The sequence below is a fragment of the Clarias gariepinus genome, chromosome 22 (assembly GCF_024256425.1).
Source record: "Clarias gariepinus isolate MV-2021 ecotype Netherlands chromosome 22, CGAR_prim_01v2, whole genome shotgun sequence".
NCBI classification, from domain to species: Eukaryota; Metazoa; Chordata; class Actinopteri; order Siluriformes; family Clariidae; genus Clarias; species Clarias gariepinus.
Window position 1 is genome coordinate 29077501 of NC_071121.1, and position 22546 is coordinate 29100046.

The 22546-nt window shown below is 43.4% G+C and overlaps 2 protein-coding genes across 3 annotated transcripts; both read left to right on the plus strand.

Moving 5' to 3' along the window:
- The first annotated feature begins 5115 nt into the window (after window positions 1-5115).
- LOC128510546 (serum amyloid P-component-like) lies at window positions 5116-8034 on the plus strand. Its single transcript, XM_053482920.1, has 4 exons — window positions 5116-5362; window positions 7009-7214; window positions 7372-7542; window positions 7655-8034. Exons 1-4 carry the CDS (start codon window positions 5209-5211, stop codon window positions 7931-7933), a joined length of 810 nt encoding a protein of 269 aa, XP_053338895.1. The 5' UTR covers window positions 5116-5208; the 3' UTR covers window positions 7934-8034.
- A 3763-nt stretch (window positions 8035-11797) lies between these two features.
- On the plus strand, window positions 11798-21215 carry cntrob (centrobin, centrosomal BRCA2 interacting protein). Of its 2 annotated transcripts, none has more exons than XM_053481808.1 (21): window positions 11798-11906; window positions 12481-12713; window positions 12867-13077; window positions 13164-13248; window positions 13336-13402; window positions 13509-13635; window positions 13729-13845; window positions 14172-14288; window positions 14542-14640; window positions 14764-14988; window positions 15126-15251; window positions 15354-15487; window positions 15607-15732; window positions 15845-15992; window positions 16119-16221; window positions 16352-16528; window positions 16710-17143; window positions 20363-20450; window positions 20529-20637; window positions 20777-20849; window positions 20996-21215. In XM_053481808.1, exons 2-21 carry the CDS (start codon window positions 12487-12489, stop codon window positions 21098-21100), a joined length of 2898 nt encoding a protein of 965 aa, XP_053337783.1. In that variant the 5' UTR covers window positions 11798-11906; window positions 12481-12486; the 3' UTR covers window positions 21101-21215. The 2 variants fall into 2 exon arrangements, with proteins under 2 accessions (XP_053337783.1, XP_053337784.1); XM_053481809.1 differs by having other exon boundaries at window positions 20999-21215.
- Window positions 21216-22546: the final 1331 nt, after the last annotated feature.

Here is a 22546-nt window from a genome sequence, read left to right on the forward strand (position 1 = left end):
GTAGGCTGCTGGGTCACTGATCAGAAGGTCGGGGTGTGAGGCCAAGCACTGCTACAGTAAGTTGGCACTATCACTATCTGCTCCTGGGGGGGGTGGGGGTGTATCCTGGCTGACCCTGCGCTCTGAGCTCAGCTTCCTCACCGGGAAATGGAAAATAATAATTTTCCTTTGGGACTAATAAAGTATTAGTAATAAATATATAGTAATAAAGCAGGCAGCACACACTCAGGGCTCAGCAGCTTTAATTCATGTCAAAGGCATTTTAGCATTAATTACCTGGCGGCTTGTTGTATATGGATGTACTGGTGTTGGATTGTCACACACTGTAAGTTCATAAAACTCCTGAATATCTGCAAAACACACACACACACACACACACACACACAGATCTTTTATTACAAAACAGAAGCAGTGATGGCTCCGCCCCTCGTAGGAAGCATTTCTTAATCTGGTTTAATTTGGTTCTAGTCACATTCTAATCTGAAAATCTCACTAATCTATGTGTGTGTGTGTGTGTGTGTGTGTGTGTGTGTGTTAATACACACCCAGCAGTGCTTGGAACAGGTGACTCTGAAAGACATGCAGCAGTTTCTCAGTTCTCAATCTAAAGCCTTCATCTGTTGCTGATTGACATGCCTCCATCACCAACAGAGCATGCACTGTATCTACACACACACACACACACACACACACACACACACACACATTAATAGGACAGAACTTAACGCTATGTCAGAATGAAATGTTACAGAAATATCATTCCTACAACGTTCTGCTGGTTGTGCAGTGGTAACACACCTGCCGCAGGTACACACACACACACACACACACACACACACACACACACATACTGTGTTAATGCTGTAAACTACACTCTCAAACGATGGGTTAGCAGTGGGCGTGACCAAGGATCAGTAATTCCGTCTGTCGGAACAAACAGGAAGTGCTGAAGCGTCGCTCGAGTCACCACCACACCGATATCTGCTCACTAACGGCCCCAGGGGTGGGGAGTGTACACTAACTAGTGAAAGAGTGTCTAATTCAGTCATCTATTACACACACACACACACACACATACACACACTGACCTTGCTGTTTCAGGGACATCTTATGGTCCTGCTTGTCTCTACAACGATCCTCAATTTCTCTGTATCTCCCTTTCTCTTACACACACGCACACACACACACACACACACACACACACACTTAAACCTCTTTGGGGATTAGTGTTAGTAAAGGCTCTACTGGGTGAATCCACTGCACCACCTGATTAGCGCGGTGTCTATCTAGCTGGCTGATAGGTTAGCATGCTAACAGAGCGATTTGCTAACGGGATCGAGTGAAACGTAAACTTTAACCAGGCAGGTATATGTGGAGCAAGGCGTGGCCTCGGACCAAATGCACAGAGCGCGTGATCTGATGTTTTTTCAGTTCCATGCTCACAACTCCAATAAAATCCCGTTTAATGTTAAAATATAAACTTATAGCTGTGGTTTCTTCGTCTGCTCTGATGAGATTGTGTAGCTACACTTAGCTTGCTTGGCTAATCACTTAGCAAATCAAGCACTGAGCATGTAAGTCACACAACCTGTTTTTACACTGATTACTTAATTTCTTTTGAACTTTGCTACTTATCATACTGCTGCTCTCATTTCTAGCTGGACCTGAAGTGAACAATGCTGCACAGGCCACGCCCACAACATAGCGCTGGCCCCTCAACTGTAGACACGAGACATTTTACCCTGACTGATCACCTGCGTGCATGAGGACCCGCAAGGAGTCCTGAAAAAACACTCCTAAAGAGCTTAGACAGTGACCTCACTCACCTCACATACTTAATATTCATAGGGGTTTACATAAAGCTCGAGATTATAATAAACTCAATTCAATTTTATTCGTATAGCACTTTTAACAATTGACAATGTTGCAAAGCAGCTTTACACAATCAAAAGAATTATTTAAGTTTGTATGGAATGTGAATTTGTATGAATCAAAATGGTCAGTTTGTCCCTGATGAACAAGCCGAGGGAGACAGTGGCAAGGAAAAACTCCCTGAGATGGTAATAGGAAGAAACCTTGAGAGGAACCAGACTCAACAGGGAACCCATCCTCATCTGGGTGATAACGGATAGCAGGGATTGATCTGCACTCATACTGTGTGTTAGGAGGCTGGAGGTTCAGTATAACAGTTGCTGTTAATTGATGTTAATATGGAGTCCAGGTAGTTATTGGAGACTCAGGTAGACTTGTAGGAAATTCCAGTCTTGAACTATCGAGTGACTGCAGCCAAGTCACCAGTCGAGGCCAGAGCCGTCTTCATGGTAAAGTGAAACCATCCCCTGATGCATCCCAAGGAGGCACACGGGGCATCCATGTGACGAGTCAGACAGGTCCAGAGGCCAGAGGGAGTCCGGATCACTGGCAGCTCAGGAACTAAATGTGTAGCTCGACAGAGAGAGGGGGAGAGAAAACAGGAGAGGGAGAGCAGAAGAGGAGAGATAACAGTTAGGTCTGGTTGCAGTCACATAATGTATAATGTAAATGTATATTTAGTGTAGAGTGCAAGCATCATTACTAAAAGGGGAGGAGCTAGAAGGAAACACAAACATGAGGGGGAACTAAAATGTAAAGCAACCAATCACCTCACCGTCAACAAACCTGAGTGATCAATGAGAGTGAGGAAGACAGCATCTAAACACACCAGTTCACCATAATACTCTACGTCCATGAGTCCCCCAGATCTGCTCCTTTACCTAAGGCTAATCTATTTATAAAAATGCTTGGCTAAATAAATAGGTTTTTAGCCTGGACTTAAACACTGAGACTGTGTCTGAGTCCCGAACACTATTTGGAAGACTATTCCATAACTTTGGGGCTTTGTAAGAAAAAGCTCCGCCCCCAGCTGTAGTTTTAATAATACGCGGTACTGACAAGCAGCCTGCATCCTTTGATCGAAGTAGGCGTGGCGGATCGTAAGACACTAGCAGTTCGCTCAGGTACTGCGGTGCGAGACCATTTAATGTTTTATATGTCAAGAGTAGTATTTTAAAATCAATGCGAAATTTCACAGGGAGCCAATGGAGTGAAGATAAGATAGGGGTGATGTGCTCATATCTTCTGGTTCTAGTGAGGACTCTCGCTGCTGCATTCTGGACTAGCTGAAGCTTATTTATGCACCTAGTTGAACAACCAGACAGTAAGGCATTACAATAGTCCAACCTGACCTGCACTTAATCTACAGCAAGCGGTGCTGGACCAAGGCCAGGAAGATGGTGAAGGACTTCAGTCATCCCAACAATGGACTGTTCTCTCTGTTGAGGTCTGGGAAGCGATTCCGCTCCCTGAAGACCAACACAGAGAGACTGAGGAGGAGCTTCTTCCCGCAGGCGATACGGTCTCTCAATCACAATCACACCACCACACAGTACTGACCCACACATATGGTTTTTACACACACACTGGATATTCTGGACATTTGTTTACACTAGTGGCCACTGCACAACTACACTTCGTGGTCATCAAATCACTCCATCACAAGTCACTTTAAATAAATCCCTTTAAGCATATTTGCACTGCATAAGTCACTTTAAATATGTGGATTGCACAACCCTGGACATTACCATTCTTTTATTACCATTTATTCCGCTGCTCTTATTGCTCTACATTTCTTCATGTACAGTATTCTCCGTATCTTTTCTATATTGTGTATTTTTGTTGTACATCTATTTTATTTTTAACTTTTATTTGTATATTTTATTTTATTCTTTCCCAGTTAAATTTACCCTTTATTTTAATTTTCATATTTATTTCCTATTCATATTCTTTTATTTTTAGGTCACGAGCAGTTGTCTAAGCATTTCACTGCATATCGTACTGTGTATGACTGTGTAGGTGACAAATAAAATTTTAATTTTAATTTGAATTTGATTTAGAGGAGATAAAAGCATAAACTTTTTTTCTGCATAGTTTAGTGACAATATATTCCTTAACTTGGCAATATTTTTGAGGTAAAAGAATCCTATTAATCACACTGAGGTCTTTTACTGTTGCACTAAATGGAACAGAAAGGCCATCTAAAGTTACAGTGTGATATAAAATCTTACTTCTAGCTGTATGCGGTCCTATGACTCGAACTTATGTCTTATCAGGGTTAAGCAGAAGGAAGTTAATTAGCATCCAGTCTCTTCTATCCTTTACACATTGCTGAACTTTAGCAAGCTGTTTTTTCTCATCAGGTTTTGCTGAGACATATAACTGTGTATCGTCAGCATAACAATGAAAACTAATACCATGCTTACGGATTATGTTGCCCAGAGGAAGCATGTAAAGGGAAAAAAGCAGTGGACCTAAAACTGAACCCTGCGGAACACCAAACTCCACTAGAGAACATGCAGAATAATCACCATTTAAGTCTACATACTGATAACGATGGGTCAGATAGGATCTGAGCCAGGAGAGGGCTGTACCCTTAATTCCTACTACATTTTCTAATCTGTGAAGAAGAATAGCGTGATCGACGGTGTCAAAAGCTGCACTGAGGTCGAGTAACACAAGCTTAGTTACACAACCCTGATCAGAGGCCAATAGAATGTCATTTACTACTTTAACGAGCGCTGTCTCTGTACTGTGATGAGGCCTAAATCCTGACTGATACAGTTCATGTATGCCATTTCTATGTATATATGAGCATAGCTGCTCCGCTACTATCTTTTCCAGAATCTTAGAGATAAAGGGGAGGTTTGATATTGGTCTGTAACTGGACAGCTGACAGGGGTCGAGGTCAGGTTTCTTAATTATTGGTTTAATAACTGCTAATTTAAAAGATTTTGGAACATAACCAATGCTGAGTAAAGAATTAATTATTCTCAACAGGGGTTCTGTTATTGCTGGTACTATCTGTTTAAGAAAATGTGTCGGTACAGGATCTATAAATAAATAAATAATAAATAAACATGTAGAAACAGCACATTTTCTATTTTACATATCCATTACACATGTACAGTGTTTATAAGACAACATAACCATGTTATTATTATTATAATTATTACTAAAATTTCTTACTACTCAGTATGAGTGAGATGACCTAAGCCCCGCCCACCCTCATGTACAGGAAGTGGAGAGAGATTATAAATCAGGAACTCTGTGTCAATAAGACACACTCAAAGTGCTTTTCTTGCTGTTGTTGCTTATTTACCTTTAGTCTGAAACATGGCGAGGATTTTCTCCTTCTCCTTCTTCTCCTTCTCCTTCTTCTTCTCCTCCTTCTCCTTCTCCTGTGTTTTTGCCTCCCCGACAACAAAATACACCGGAGTAACAACAGCTCCTTTTACAGCATCAACTGCACAAGTGTGGGAAACACAAAGTAAGACATTTTCACTTGGATTATTTTCCTGTGTGAGTGTGTGAGTAACTGTCTCGTTTATGGTGATGATGTCATCAGCTGATATTTCATCCTCATCATCATCCTCATCATCATCATCACTAATACCTACAGGGCAGGACGAGTCTGTCCCCACGCTCTGCTCCCTCAAAACATTTCCTCTTTCATCTTTTACCTGTGCACTAACACACCTTAATAAAACACACACACTCCGTAACACACATTCCGTAACACACACCTAGTAACACACACTTCCCTTGTCACTCAGAGATCAGGAAATGTGTTTTGAGACAGTTTACTATCTGTAATGTAGATGTTAATATAACTAAAAATTCTAAATATTTATAAAGCTACCAGGTGTGTGTGTGTGTGTGCGTGTGTGTGTGTGTGTTTTACATTATGTCAAAGTCAATAATTGATGCTGATATTACCGCACATGCATTTTGCATTGAAACGTGTTGAAGTTTATACAAAAGGGTTCGTCTAATTAATTACGCATACATTTACAAACATCATTAAACCCTAAACCTAGGTTAAAATATGTATTTTTAATTGATTTTATTTTCTATTTAATGTCATCTATATTATAACGTTTACACAGAGTGGACTTGAAGCCTTGTGTAAAGTGTGTGAGATTAGATTGTTTTGTTTTTGTTTAATCACAAGTACAGTTTAGTAAACAGACTTAATCCAGTTATTATCAGATTAATAACGTCTGCTTCTGAATGTGGACCCAGACGTGATCTACGGTTCTGTTCCATAGAACTTTATGAACTTTATAAACATTTATAAAAGTGTGTGTGTGTGTGAGTGTGTGTGTGAGTGTGTGTGTGTGTGTGTGTGTGTGTGTGAGGGAGCTGGAGCTTATAAATAGGAAGTGAAACGGCTTCCACATCCTGAAACTCTGCTGAGAAGATCCAGAGAGGCAGAAGTGAAAGTGTGTGAGCGGGGAGTCAGACGCTGACGCTCCGTGTGTTTTCTCAGTGAGGTGTGTGTAACTCCAGAGGACTCGGGCAGTAAAGACATCTGGATCGCGATCAGGAAGCAGCTCCTCCACTGCTGAAGCTCTCCAGGTCCAGGGCTTCCTCTGTGCAGTTTGCTCAGGGTTTGCGGTGCTGAACTGCTGATCAGAATGGTGTGAGCTCGAATCCCAGCTCAGCTGGACGTCACGTGGAGTCACTTCTGCTAAATGCGTACAAAGTAATAAAAACACAGTTGTGACTCGACTGTATCATGAGCTCTGTCTCAGATCCCAGTCTGTTGTCAGTGTCGCCCCCTGGTGGTGTAATCCTGTGCATGCCCTCGTTAGGGCCCATGTGTGTGCATTCGGACTTTAATTTGGTACTTCTGTTTACGGCTCTTCACTGTTCTACAGGTGTGTTCTGACATGTCAGTATTCATGATGTAGTTTATTGCTGGCCTCCCACACTTAGTGTTAAATACACACATGTAAAGGGGAATATATTAGGATTAAACTGCAGTTATATTGAAATATCTGCTGTTGTTCTCACAAACACACCTGCAGGACTGACTTAAAGTGTTTTGTTTGGAATAATAAAGATTACATTCTTATATCACTACATGTGACATCAGGTGATGTGTTGAACTTCCTGTCTCGTGACGTACAGATCTCAGGGGACGGATGTTCAGCGTGATGCCCGGCGCTGCCGTCCGCTTCCACTCGGCCGTTCTCCCCGAGGTCACCGGAATCACGCTGTGTTTGAGAGGCCTCACAGACAAAAAGTGGATGATTGATGATAGACTTCAGCTCATGTTCGGGGAAAGAAATGCATTTTATATTACAGCATCTTCTTCTTCTGAATATCAGCTCCAGGTAAGACTGGGTCTACGTCTCTTACGTCTCTTCCTGTCTCCTTAGGCAGTTCTATAACGCTAATCAGACATGAGTTTAGGGGCGGAGTTTAAATCATCTGTTGCAACAAAAAGAAAACATGGCTCAGTTTATTTTCTAATCCACACCTGACCAACAGGTCGCTGGGTCCTACCCCTACGTGACCTTTAATGTGAACTCCATGGTAGCGGTTCGAGAGGTTAGCTCTGTGTGGAAGAGCCGCTGTGTGACCTGGGACTCCGACAGCGGAATGGCACAACTGTGGTTCGACGGCAGGATGAGCGTTCGCAAAGGAGTCAGCAGAGGAGCGGTGAAGATCAACGAGTTTTACTGGACATAAAGTAAATGTGTTGAGGTTTCCTCCTTTATAGGGGTCCGGCGAATAAATATATGTGTGTGTGTGTGTGTGTGTGTGTGTGTAGGTGTTTTCTGGCCAAGCTGAGTTATCCTTGCATCAGTTTGAGGGTCAGCTGTCTGATGTGTACCTGTGGGATTCGGTCCTCAGTACGCGAGAGCTTTACAGGTACCTGTACCAGCTCTCGGTCCCGTGGGGAGGTAAAGTCCTGGACTGGACGCAGATGGAGTTCATCACCAGCGGCTATGTGGTGCTAGAGCCTGCTTACTCCAGCCGGTTCCTTGCTGGTCCTGCTAAGCGCAACAAGCAGAAAAGGATGAAGAAGCGCCAGAGACAGGAAGTGTGACTCTTCTCTAGTGTACTGAGTGTACTAAGTGTACTTACCAAGGCTGTGTCTCATTTACATTTCTTGATGTAAACTTTTGGCTACAGTTTTTAGCACTTAATCGATAAACAAAAGCAATAAAATACTTTATCTTTTAAACTAACATGTGTGATGGTGTTCAGCTTGAGTTAATTAGCTCGACAGCTGTGTATCACCAGGTTATTCCCTTTATACTGTATTTACTGACACTAATGTCAGAATCCAGTGCAGTGCTGAAACAAGTTTACTCAGTTTTATCTTTAAACAGGTTTGGCATTAACTTTCTTTTAAACGTTTTTAACATTTTTTTTTATTTTGATCACTAACATTATTAGCAATATTGTAACTGTGTAAAAAGTTTCTTCCGATGTAAAAACATCTTAAATAAAAGTTCATTTCAATATTTGGGAGTCAGATGATTGCTTGAACATGAATGAAATGGACAGTGTATGTACATCCACACCAAGGGGTTAATGAGGGCTACAATGGCATTCTGACAAAATCAATAAACAAATAAAATATGGAATTTCATACTAAAGGTTCCGATCTTTATCTTAAACTCGGTGCTAGAATAACGGCAAAACCAGCGAGGCAACAGACACACGCGAGATGATTTAGAGAAGCTGTGCAGGTGAATCACACGGCCATGCACACGTCTATTTCCTTTCACCCGCAGTATGCCATCCTGTGGTGTGTGAGGTCTTTCCCGTCAGCTCCGCATGTGCTCACGCAAACGTGTGAAGCTCTTCCAAATCCTCATGAGCGTATGTCATGAGTGTTCACTGATTTTGACATTATTCTAGTGTCATAGACAAACTAATGAGAAATAAAACTGTTAAATTAACATTTTGTGTGTTGCAGCCAGGGTTTCCTATAGATTCATCACCTGGAGACAGTTTGAAGCCTCCCTGTGATTGGGCGCTTCAGGAAGGGGTTCGAATCTTGCCACCATGTCATTGACAGATATAAAGGCCGAGCTGCTCTGAATGTTATTAGCCATGTATATTCTCTTTAGTATTATAAGTCTTTTGCTGTGTTGTTTTTTGTGTTGACTGTCTCGTTTTGTAAATATCTGTGCAAACAAAATGAATTAGTTAGTTAATTAATTGATTAATTAATAAAACCAAAAATGTGTATGTACAGGTCCTTCTCAAAAAATTAGCATATTGTGATAAAGTTCATTATTTTCTGTAATGTACTGATAAACATTAGACTTTCATATATTTTAGATTCATTACACACAGCTGAAGTAGTTCAAGCCTTTTAATTGTTTTATTATTGATGATTTTGGCATACAGCTCATGAAAACCCAAAATCTCAAAAAATGAGCATATCATGAAAAGGTTCTCTAAACGAGCTATTAACCTAATCATCTGAATCAACTAATTAACTCTAAACACCTGCAAAAGATTCCTGAGGCTTTTAAAAACTCCCAGCCTGGTTCATTACTCAAAACCGCAATCATGGGTAAGACTGCCGACCTGACTGCTGTCCAGAAGGCCATCATTGACACCCTCAAGCAAGAGGGTAAGACACAGAAAGAAATTTCTGAACGAATAGGGTGTGGACAGTGGACTGAGTCTGGAGTAGAAACATCCAGAGCCACCGTGTACAGGTGTGTGCAGGAAATAGGCTGTTTGGGTTTTCATGAGCTGTATGCCAAAATCATCAATAATAAAACAATTAAAAGGCTTGAACTACTTCAGTTGTGTGTAATGAATCTAAAATATATGAAAGTCTAATGTTTATCGGTACATTACAGAAAATAATGAACTTTATCACAATATGCTCATTTTTTGAGAAGGACCTGTATACATAAAGCCGAAGGAACTCTGCACAATTTGTGGGTGGTATATGAATAAACTGCCCCCCCACAGACAGTTACACAAGCACATGTACCCCCCCCAGTAACACTGTCTTAGTGTTACAGGAGTTCATCACATCCCTCCAGACTCGAGTGACTGAAGCACTAACACCTCAGACCTCACACTGTGTGACCAGTAGGGGGGGTTAGTGTGCAGGTGAACCTTTTTTTTTTTTTTTTCAACAATTGCACAATTTACAAGAATATTAATCTCCATTATGAAAATAATAAATTGTACATTTTTCAACATTTCAAGTTTTTTAACATAAACAAAACAAACATAAATAAGACTCACATCACATTTTGCCAGGGGAAGTACTAGTTTACAAAAATATATCAAAGTGTTTACAAACATTCACAGTTTTTTTTGCCTTTTGATTAAGAGAATGCTTAATCGAGTTGACATGTTGCTTGACCTCATTGTTAAACGCAATAAAAGATGTTTTTGAATGCGTAAACTTACATTTATGAATGTGATATTTTGCCAACAGAATAATGAGATTAATAATAAAAGTTTCATTAGGCATAGTCCTAGTTCTATTGAAGTCATAAATGCCAAAAAGAACATCCTTCCAAAATAAATTAAAATCGTTCTCTATTTTTTAGCAATAAAATTACAAATGTCAGACCAGAAACTTTGGACAAAGGGGCAGTGCCAAAACAGATGGGTAACTGTTTCAATATTCACAGAACAAAAAGTGCACATTATATCAATATCTTTTTTACATTTTTTAACAATATGATCATTAGACGGGTAAAATTTATGAATTATTTTAAATGATATTTCTCTAATTTTATTGGTCAGCAGGTATCGTCTGGGTAAGAGCCAGACCTTCTTCCAGTCAATGTTTTGCACAAATTTATTCCAGTATGGAACCACATATGGAACTGTGACAATATCTGTTTTAAATAAGGATCTAACTAGTTTATTGTTCTTTCCATTGTTACAGGAGAGACAAATCTTACCAACTGAAGTGTCAGTCAGTGATAACACGGTTAGTGGTTGTGCGTCCAATCTTGGTTGAGCTCTAAATAACATGCAGACTCCAGAGGAAATTGCTCCACAGACTTTGGCATAATCTCCAGGAGACACAGGAATTTTGTTTTTTTCTAGAAACTCACAATAAGAATAAAGACAACCAGTTCTGTTAAATAATTGGTCAACAAAAATAATGTTATTATTAAACCAGTAATCAATAAATAAAGATTTGTGTTTAAACAGGATGTCTTTGTTGTTCCATATATAATATTTGTTGGGCGAAAAGTTATGCTTGAAAATAAGAGACCAAGAAAGGACGGCCTGGCGGTGAAAGGATGACATTTTTATCTGGACTTTATCAATATTGTAATTACATGTTAAGAAAAAGCTCGACCCAGCCAGTTTTGACAGAATATGACAGGGGATGACCTTCCAAATAGAGTTAGGCTTCTTAGAGAAGTGTTTGAACCAATTTACTTTAAAAGTATTATTGAGAGTACAGAAATCAATAAAGTTTAATCCACCCTTTCATAGTGTGCAGGTGAACCTTGATGTGAACTGATTGGCTGGATGACGTCACGAGGCTTCATCTCGCCGACACTACCCACAACTTTAAAGTATTTCCCTCTTTTCCTTCTAGAAATGACCTCAATTTATATTCTCTTAAATTAATTCAGTTTAATAAGAAGAATAATAAACTTCTAGATAATTATGATAATAGAATTCTGATCCTCTCGTGTATTTTATCCGTTTTTGTACTTTCAAATCTATAGTTCTTTTTGTACTTTATATAGATTTATATTTGTTTTGATTAATGTTTTGTTTTTTTTCTCTCGTGTGTTGTTGTTGTTATTATTATTATTATTGCTTTTACTGTTAATCGTAAATGTGTTTAATATGTTTTGTATTTTTTGTATTGTTTCAATTAAAAAACACACAACTTTAAAATAAAATCCCATGATGCCCCAAGCCAATGAGCGTCGCTGGTTGATGACGTCAGCGCTCGGTTGCCATGGCGCGTCAGGACCCTGGAGCCGCCTCACGAGCTCAACCGAAGTTCTAGCGTTAGTTCCAGAGAGCCGGGAGCAGCGCGCGCTGTGACCTTCCGCGGGGTAACTCACTACAACATTACCGTCTGTTTATTACAGAATAACAAGCGGCGGCGAACCGGAGACGGTGAGGAGGTAGAACCGCGTCTGTAGCGTTAGCCATGAAGCTAACGGGCTGGAACCACTGTTAGTACTCTGGGTACTGTGGGTAGTGTGAGTACTGTGGGTAGTGTTAGTACTGTTAGTACTCTGGGTAGTGTGAGTACTGTGGGTAGTGTGGGTACTGTTAGTACTGTTAGTACTGTGGGTACTGTTAGTACTGTGGGTAGTGTTAGTACTGTTAGTACTCTGGGTACTGTGGGTAGTGTGAGTACTGTGGGTACTGTGAGTACTGTTAGTACTGTGTGACCCAGGCGTGATTAGAGCGGTAACAGAGTGATTATAGAGCCGTTTCCTTCAGAACATTAATAATAACTCTAACGGTCTAATACAGTTCTACCGAGTCCTTAATCCCGCCTCCTGCTCTTAGCCAATCAGATCACAGGAACCACACTGAACCGGCCAATCACAGGGCAGGATCCGGAATACGGGTGGGGAAGGAATAAAACGACACTAGAGGTGTGTGTGTGTGTTTCAGGCTGAGATGGACCGAGCAGCAGATGATGATCAGATCAGTGTTGTGGAGTCGTTATACTCCTCCTCTCCTCCTCCTCCTCCTCCTGTCTCTCTGTCTCTCCCTGTCTCCTGCTCGTCCTCTCCTCTCTTGTCCTCTCGGCAGGTCACCGCCCGTCTCTACTCCTCCCTCCAGCACAGCCGAGAGCAGGAGGTCAAAGGTCACCAAGCTGAGACCCATCGCACTCTCACGCCCAGGTACTGACTTTTTAACCATTAGAAATAATAATGACTTTGTATGCAAACACCAGCTCATCTGACTGTCTCTCTCTCTGTGTCTCTCTCTCTCTCTCTCTCTGACTGTGTGTCTCTCTCTCTCTCTCTAATTGTGTGTCTCTCTCACACACACAGGCAGGTGTCCTTTAATGTGGCATCTCCTCTGGTTACTATGACAACGGCTGCATCTTCCGATAGGCTGAATGTGTCCCAGGAGGCGGAGTTTGGTCTCAGTGCATGCTCCTCCAGTGACCTGAGGATCTCAGGTGTGGAGGAGGCGGAGTCAGAGCCAGAGCCAACCAATGATGAGCTGCACCTGAAGCTACAGTGCGGGACCAAGCTCGCGGTAACGCCTCCTGACCCCTCACTGTGTAACGCTGTGCCTTTACACCAGCTGTAGCCCATAAACACTGTGTGTGTGTGTGTGTATAGAACGGCCGGCGGCACATTGAGGAAATGGAGAACGTGAGGAGTCATTTACAAACAATGCTGAGAGGCAGAGCTGCTGACACACATGGTGAACACACACACACACACACACTACAGTCAAGTGGGCATTGTAGAGAGAACCTGACCTTTAATCCCTGTAATCTGACCTCTGCAGAGCTCCTCCCCTCTGTGTTACAGCATCATCAGGACAATGAGAGTGACACCACCTCTCACCTGCTCAGGTATACACACACACACACACACACACACGTTTTCTCACTTCATATCCTTTTATCTCTCTGTCCATTTATCTTTTTCTGTATCCATTTCTGTGACCCCCCCACCCAGTGGCGTCGAGGAGTTGTTCCCACGGTATTCGCGTCTCCGTGCTGATTTTGACTCCGCCCCTTATCACTCTGTCTCTGAGCTGCAGGTGATCAGAGAGAGTCTGGAGAGAGAAAGAGCAAGACGCAAGGTAACTAATACACACACACACACACACACACACACACACACACACACACACACACAGATTTGTTTAAATAACCAGTAAAGTTTATCCCCCCAGCACTCTGAGCAGCAGCTCCTGGCGGTACAGAATAAGGCGTTAGAGCTGCAGCAGCAGTTAGCCCTCGCTGTGTCCGCGGATCGTAAGAAGGACATCATGATCGAGCAACTCGATAAGGTTCACTGACCCGTCTCCCCGTGTCTACTGACCCGTCTCCCCGTGTCTACTGACCCGTCTCCCCGTGTCTACTGACCCGTCTCCCCATGTCTACTGACCCGTCTCCCCGTGTCTACTGACCCGTCTCCCCGTGTCTACTGACCCGTCTCCCCGTGTCTACTGACCCGTCTCCCCGTGTCTACTGACCCGTCTCCCCGTGTCTACTGACCTGTCTCTTTACCCACACACACAGTAAGCCACAGTATATGAAGGTATAATGGCTGAAAGCTGAAGGTGGTGTTCTGCCTGTCTGTCTGTGTGTGTGTGTGTCTGTGTGTGTGTGTTAGACTTTGGAGAAGGTGGTGGAGGGGTGGCGCCGACACGAGCGAGAGAAGAGTGAGGGAGTGAGACGGCTACAGGAGGAGAAGGAGGCAGCAGAGAGTGTACAGCAAAAACAGAGAGAGGTGTGTACACACACACACACACACACACACACACACACAATGGCTAACCAGAACTTGGCTAACCAGGTGTGTCCTGTGAGCCCTGATTGCACACACACACATATACACACAAACACACACATCCGGTATTCACAATAATGGGAACCAAAAGTCACACCTGCTTAATGAGATTCAGTTCACACACACGTCTATAATGAAAGTCATTTGTTCTTCCTTATGGTGTGTGTGTGTGTGTGTGTGTGTGTGTTTATAGGTTTTGTCTGGCCTTGAGAAGAGCTTGTCAGAGGCAGCAGAGACGCTGGACAAAGAACAGAAACGCAACACAGACCTACAGAGTACCAACAAACAGCTGGTACACACACACACACACACACACACACACACACACACACACACACACACACACACACAGGTCCCCCCACCACTCGGCGAGATTGTTATTGTGCAGTATTAAGTCTTGTGTGTGTGTGTGTAGGAGTGTGACGTGGCTGAGCTGCGTGTGTGTGTAGGGGAGCTGGAACAGCAGGTGGAGCGTCTACACACTCAGGTGGAGGAGAAGAAGTCCGAGGTGGAGACGCTCCAAACACACAGCCTGGATCTACAGCAACAACTGGAACAACACACTCTCCAGGCCAAACACACACACACACACCTGCAGCAGGAGCTGACACGGCTCACACAACAGCTGGAGACAGAGAGGGTGAGAGACACACACACACACACACACACACACACACACACAGGGAAAAGGTATGACAGGACGGTTGTTTATTTCTTTTTAATCATAGTGACGTATGTGTGTGTTTGTGTGTTTGTGTGTTGTGTGTGTGTGTGTAGGATCGGGTGGGTCAGGAGGTGCAGCTGCGTGAGGAGGCCCAGTCCAGACTTCAGCAGCTGCAGCAGGACCTGGAGGAGACCAGGAGAGAGCGAGACACAGCCAGAGTGGACCGAGCACTGGACCAGGTCTCTCTCGTGCACACACACACACATACACACACTTCTATAAACCTGGGGTGTAGGGAAGCGAGTGGGCGGAGTTTATAACTGTTGGCTGTCTGGATCCAGGCGCGGTTTGAGGCTCAGCGCTCGCAGTGGGAGGTGGAGCTCCGCCTCTCTGTGGAGCAGCAGGTCACTGAGCGGCTGGCAACCGTACAGGAGGAGCATGCTAACGCTACAGCTAAACTACGGGAACAGCACAGGTACGTACACACTCACACACAGAGGATGTGAATGCTAATGCTACAGACGATCACAAAATACCATCTTTTAGATGATGCACCTAGTGTGTGTGTGTGTGTGTGTGTGTGTGTGTGTGCAGAAAGCAGCTGCTGGACCTAAGTGCTCGTCAGGAGCGAGAGCTGTCTGTCCAGTCGGACGAGTTCAGAGCGCAGCTGAAGGAGCGAGACGAGCGACAGCAGCAGCTCACGCGCGACTGCAACAGGAAGTACGTATTGTCCAGCCCGATCCAGATGTTCTGAGACGCACCTCTGTGCCTCGCGTTCTACTGCCACCATTCTACATCACGGTACTCTGTGTGTGTGTGTGTGCGCGCGCAGGATTGCAGAGCTACAGGAAGAGTTGGTTTCCATGGAAACAAGTACACGGAGACTGGAGATGCAAAGGGAGGAGCTTGTGTCTCGTCTGCAGGGAATGATGCGCTCCCATTGGGCAGAGGCTCTGAGACTGCTGACCAATCAGGAGCAGGTCTGCAGGAAACGCACCAATGAATTACACACTCACACACACACTCACACACACACTCACACACACACACACACACACACACACACACACACACCACTAATATCACTGTGCGTGTGTGTGTGTTAGATTGAAGAGGTGTTGTCTCCCTTATCTCTGAGAGACAAACCACACTCATCACCTCGAACTGAGGACACCAGCACCTTCAGCACAGCACACACTCTCTCTACAGGTACACACACACTCTCTCTACAGGTACACACACACTCTCTCTACAGGTACACACACACTCTCTCTACAGGTACACACACACAAAAACTCTGCTATAATCTGTAACACAAAGATTCCTGTCTGTCTCTTAGTTGCTCCTCAGGCCATGGTCCTGCAGCTGTGCAGACAGCGGGGGGTGAGGGGACAGGGGGACAGCGGAGGGGACGGCGGGGGGGACAGGGGACGAGCTGAGTCTGACTTCAGTCTGCTAAACCACAGTCACACTTTCAGCCCACTGGAGCCAGTGCTGGATGACACACACCTCACAGGTACACACACACACACACACACACACACACACACACACAGAGAAAGTTGATAATAAGTGTATTATTGTGTGTCAAGTTAACCATATACAGTCCGTACACAGTGAAAGGAAACAACGTTCCTCCAGGACCAAGGTGCTACCATGAATAGTGTGTGTGTGTGTGTGTGTGTGTGTGTGTGTAGGTGATCTGTGGGACAGGACTGTGGGGGTGGATAGACGGACACTGGACAGAGGAGGAGATGGAGGGAGAGAACACAGAGAGAGATCGGCTCACCTCCACACTCAGGATCCGTCCTGCGACCCGAATCCGACCCGGGTTCCGTCTGATCACCTCGTCTGCACTCAACCTGCTCCCGGTCCAGGGGCGGGCACCACCACACCCAGTCTCAGACCCAACCGGGTTCAAGCCTCCTCAGGCCTACGGGCCAATCACAGCTCAGATACGGAGGCGGGGCAACACGATGTGTCCAAGCAAGAATACAGCAGTACTGGGATAAAAGCCCCGCCCACACATGAACAGCCCCTGTCAGTCAAAGTGCGAGCAGCTCCTCCTGCCTCCAGTGTGTCAGCTCTGTGTGATGAGAGACAAAATGACCTGCAGTACTACATAGCAAAGGTGTGTGTACACACACACACACACACACACACACACAGCAAGGTAGTGAGAAAATGTGTGTTTGATAACAGAATGTTTTGGTTTGATTTTATCTGACCTGCTGGGGGCGCTGTAAACCTCACCACTTTATTCAATTCAATTCAATTTTATTTCTATAGCGCTTTTAGCAATTGTCATTGCCGCAAAGCAGCTTTATACAGTCAAAAAAATTATTTAAGTTTGTATGAAATGTGAATTTGTATGAATTAAAATGGTCAGTTTGTCCCTGGTGAACGAGCCGAGGGCGACAGTGGCAAGGAAAAACTCCCTGAGATGGTAATAGGAAGAAACCTTGAGAGGAACCAGACTCAACAGGGAACCCATCCTCATCTGGGTGAAACAGAAAGCAGTAAATGATCTGCATTTATACAGTGTGTAGGGTGGGAGGCAGTTCAGCTATAATAGCTGATGTTAATTGATGTTAATATGGAGTCCAGGTAGTTATTGAAGACCCAGGTAGACTTGTAAGAAGTTCCAGTCCTGAATTATCGAACTGTCAAGTCCCCAGAGAAACAGTTGCCAACACCAGTCAAGGCCAGAACCATTTTCTAGGTAGAGAGAATCATCCCCAGACACCAGACGAATCCCAGAGAGACACACGGGGCATCCATGTGACAAGATCTTCAACCAGAAGCGGGGCACCAGGATGGGTCAGACAGGCCCGGAGGGCAGAGGGAGTCTGGATCACTGGCAGCTCAGGAACGACATGTGTAGCTCGACAGAGAGAGAGAGAGAGAGAGAGAGTGAAAGGGGGAGACAGGAGGAAAGAGGAAAGAGAAAGAGGGGGGGAAAGAGAAGAAGAGGAGAGATGGCAGTTAGGTATGGTCACAGTCACACAATGTATAATGTGAATGTATATTAACTGTAGAGTGCAAGCAGAGACTCCGGCAGGACTAACTATGACATCATAACTAAAAGGGGAGGAGCCAGAAGGAAACACAGACATGAGGGGGAACTGAGATGTAAAGCAAACAATCACCTCACCGTCAACAAACCTGAGTGATCAATGAGAGTGAGGAGGACAGCATCTAAACATACCAGTTCACCATAATACTCTACGTCCATGAGTCCCCCAGATCTGCTCCTTTACCTAAGGCTAATCTATTTATAAAAATACTTGGCTAAATAAATAGGTTTTTAGCCTGGACTTAAACACTGAGACTGTGTCTGAGTCCCGAACACTATTTGGAAGACTATTCCATAACTTTGGGGCTTTGTAAGAAAAAGCTCCGCCCCCTGCTGTATTTTTCATAATACGCGGTACTGACAAGCAGCCTGCATCCTTTGATCGAAGTAGGCGTGGCGGATCGTAAGACACTAGCAGTTCACTCAGGTACTGCGGCGCGAGACCATTTAATGCTTTATATGTCAAGAGTAGTATTTTAAAATCAATGCGAAATTTCACAGGGAGCCAATGGAGTGAAGATAAGATAGGGGTGATGTGCTCATATCTTCTGGTTCTAGTGAGGACTCTCGCTGCTGCATTCTGGACTAGCTGAAGCTTATTTATGCATCTAGCTGAACAACCAGACAGTAAGGCATTACAATAGTCCAACCTAGAGGTGATAAAAGCATGACCTAGTTTTTCTGCATCGTTTAGCGACAATAAATTTCTTATCCTGGCAATATTTCTGAGGTGAAAGAATGCTATCCTGGTAATATTATCTACATGAGCTTCAAATGAAAGGCTGGAATCAATAATCACACCAAGGTCTTTCACTGTTGCACTAGATAGAACAGAAAGGCCATCTAAAGTTACAGTGTGATCTAAAATTTTACTCCTAGCTGTATGTGGTCCTATGACTAGAACTTCTGTCTTATCCGGATTTAGCAGAAGGAAGTTAATTAGCATCCAATTGCTTATGTCCTGCACACATTGCTCAATTTTAGTAAGCTGTTTTTTCTCATCAGGTTTTGCTGAGACACATAACTGTGTATCATCAGCATAACAGTGAAAACTAATACCATGCTTACGGATTATGTTGCCCAGAGGAAGCATGTAAAAGGAAAAAAGCAGTGGACCTAAAACTGAACCCTGCGGAACGCCAAACTCCACTAGAGAACATGCAGAATAATCACCATTTAGGTCTACATACTGATAACGATGGGTCAGATAGGATCTGAGCCAGGAGAGGGCTGTACCCTTAATTCCTACTACATCTTCTAATCTGTGAAGAAGAATAGCGTGATCAATGGTGTCAAAAGCTGCACTAAGGTCGAGTAATACAAGTATAGTTACACAACCCTGATCAGAGGCCAATAGGAGGTCATTTAGTACTTTAACGAGCGCTGTCTCTGTACTGTGATGAGGCCTAAATCCTGACTGATACAGTTCATGTATGCCATTTCTATGTAGATATGAGCATAGCTGCTCCGCTACTATCTTTTCCAGAATCTTAGAGATAAAGGGGAGGTTTGATATTGGTCTGTAACTGGACAGCTGACAGGGGTCGAGGTCAGGTTTCTTAATTATTGGTTTAATAACTGCTAATTTAAAAGATTTTGGAACATAACCAATGCTGAGTGAAGAATTAATTATTCTCAACAGGGGTTCTGTTATTGCTGGTACTATCTGTTTAAGAAAATGTGTCGGTACAGGATCTAATATACAGGTTGATGAATTTGCAGAAGAGATGAGTGAAATTAGTTCATTCTCTTCAAGGGGAGTAAAGTATTCTAGGTTCTGATCTGACATGGCTAGATTAACATCTGCATCAATTACATTGTTCGGTTTTAAGTTTTTGTTATTTTCTATAAGAGTGGAGAGATGTTGATCTAGCTACACTAAGAACTTTTCTATAGTTCAGGATGCTCTCCTTCCATGCTATTTGAAATACTAACAATTTAGTTTGACGCCATTTACGTTCTAATTTCCGAGCGGTCTGTTTTAAAGTGCGCATGTGATCGTTATACCAGATTTTATAAATCTGTCAGAACAGCTGGAGCCTGAGGAACATCTGTACTATCCAGTGACTGAAGTATTCACAACACACTCCGTAATCTGGCCCCTCGCCTTGTGGGCAGTTAAACCCGGGGTCAGGTGATCAGGCCCAGGGGTGTTACCTGTGCTGGAGAGGATCGTCAGGCGGATCGGTGACGGTTATGATTCTGATCATGTGACTGCAGGAGCTCTGTTCCGTATAAACACATGGTTATTAAGCTGCTGTGTCTCTGTTACAGCTGCTGGAGCGTTCTCCGGGTGAACCTCTGGAGGAACATCATGTGGATCAGAGCAGGAACAAAGCAGAAACACAGTCTGCTAACTCAGGTGTGTGTGTGTATGTAAGGATCAGGATATGTACGTGTGTATAAGCACATGTAGCTTTAGAATATCCCTGTGTGTCAGGTGTGAGCTCTCAGATGGAGGTGAAGGTGAAGCAGCTCGCTGAGCTCCTGACGCTGCCCCCTACACACACCACGCCGCAACTGCAGCAGCTCCTTAACAACCTCAGTAGGTGTGTGTGCCATGCACTTACTTTTGTGTAAATCGTGTGTGTTTGTGTGTGTGTGTGTGTTTGTGTGTGTGTGTGTTTAGGTACAGCGTATTAAAAAGCTGTGTGTGTGTGTGTGTGTGTGTGTGTGTGTGTGTGTTAGGTCAGGAGACATTGGTGTTGATCTGGTTCGAGCTAATCTGGAGCACAGACTGGCACAGCAGGACAAGAGGGAGGTGAGACAAAAGGACAAGGGGAGGAGCTTCACTAAGTCTCCTGCACTTGGCTGGGTTTAAAGTTTGTAATTATTAAATTATTATAAGTTATTCAAGCTCCTGTATATAACCTGTGTGTGTGTGTGTGTGTGTGTGTGTGTGTTCAGCAGCGTCAGTCTGCAGCTCGCTCCATGCACAACACGGCCACACGAGGGCGCCGGACAGGACCCCAAGGTCAAAGGTCAGGATCTAAAGTCAACGCTTGGAGATGAAGAAATCTCTCGTCTGTGTGACAGGAAGTGAACTCTCAGTGTGTGTGTTTTGTGTTACTAATTTATTATAATGAAATGTGTTTTTTATTAAATTCCTTATTTTATAAACTCCTGAGTTTTTCTTGTGAGTGTTGTCTATTCACTTGATCAGAACCGACCCACAACCGTTTTCTGCGTCTTCAGCGGAAACTCGTGTTCCAGGGAAAAATACACATTTTATCTATTTGATAAATAAATAACTCAATATAACACTAACACTCTGATCATCCTTTCATTAGGTAAATACTAGCCGAGTAAACACCTAATCTGATTCTCTCTCTCTCTGTGTACATTTGCCCCATGTGGGGGGTAACATTAGATGAGAGAGGGAAATGTCTGTTCCTGATCAGTAACTTGGTGAGAACACCCCCCCCCCCCCCCCCCCATCAAAAGAACCATCATTAACATGTCAGTCCTAGAGAGACCCGGAGACAGACAGGAGAGAGGACATACATTTACATTCTCCTGGTTAAACTAAAGGGTTCTAGAGGACAGGAGACATTTGGAGGTGTCCTCTCCTGGGTACAGGATATAGAAGGTGTTACCACATGAGGCATGAGGAGGCGCAGTGAGGGGTCTGTTCTCACAGCACAGGAATCTTATTATTACATTATAATGTCTTACAGTGTTATAAAACCTTACAGCACCGGATCTAGAAAATGTTTACAATGGGGTGGCAAAAGATTTTGGCAGGGTGGTGTACAGGGAGGTGTGTGTGTGTGTTTGCATGTACTGATCACTGATTTTAATTTATTTATTTTACATCTATAATTAAATCTAAAATGTTAGAGAATAAAACCATATCCTGAGGTCCAACTGAAGCTACAGCAGATCTGTCTCCGCCTGTCTCACCATCACCGTCTTCTGTCCCTCACTCTGACTTTTCATCGCTTACACACCTTTCTCCTCTCTCATTTCTCCAGTTTTTCCCTTTCTCCTCATGTCCTCCTCATGTCCTCCTCATGTCCTCCTCCTCATGTCCTCCTTATGTCCCACCCCAGAGGAAATTATTTTTTGAAAAGAGCTCTCAAAAATGTATCAATCATGTCTCCTAGTCAACTATGAGGTCTGTGTGAAACCAAAATGAGACTATAGTGTATTTCTCCTGTAACTCATTTTTTTCTTTAGGAAAAAAAGATGCACAAAATCTCAAACTAGCCTCATTTTAAGTTTTAAAAGAGGTCTCTTCGAGTTCTAAAACAATTCTCAAAAAATTCTCAAATTTTTTATCTCTTTTAAATCTCATGCAGAGAGATCGGGGAGCCCTATATATAAACTCAATCTATTCTCATCCCTAAAACTCTATTTAATATGAACTTTATTTATATCTGACTTTATTATGCACATAATATTTTTATGATTAATTTTGTATTGTATTGTTATAGAATGACTGAACAGATTGACTGT

Bases quoted from the DNA above. Each gene is read 5' to 3' on its own strand.
- LOC128510546 (XM_053482920.1), top strand. From the start codon at position 5,209: ATGGCGAGGATTTTCTCCTTCTCCTTCTTCTCCTTCTCCTTCTTCTTC. The intron at 7,215-7,371 runs GTAAGACTGGGT...CCTGACCAACAG, and splicing joins CTTCTGAATATCAGCTCCAG to GTCGCTGGGTCCTACCCCTA. The intron at 7,543-7,654 runs GTGAAGATCAAC...GTGTGTGTGTAG, and splicing joins AAGGAGTCAGCAGAGGAGCG to GTGTTTTCTGGCCAAGCTGA.
- cntrob (XM_053481808.1), top strand. From the start codon at position 12,487: ATGGACCGAGCAGCAGATGATGATCAGATCAGTGTTGTGGAGTCGTTA. The intron at 13,249-13,335 runs GTGAACACACAC...TGACCTCTGCAG, and splicing joins CAGAGCTGCTGACACACATG to AGCTCCTCCCCTCTGTGTTA. The intron at 16,529-16,709 runs GTACACACACAC...GTGTGTGTGTAG, and splicing joins GGATGACACACACCTCACAG to GTGATCTGTGGGACAGGACT.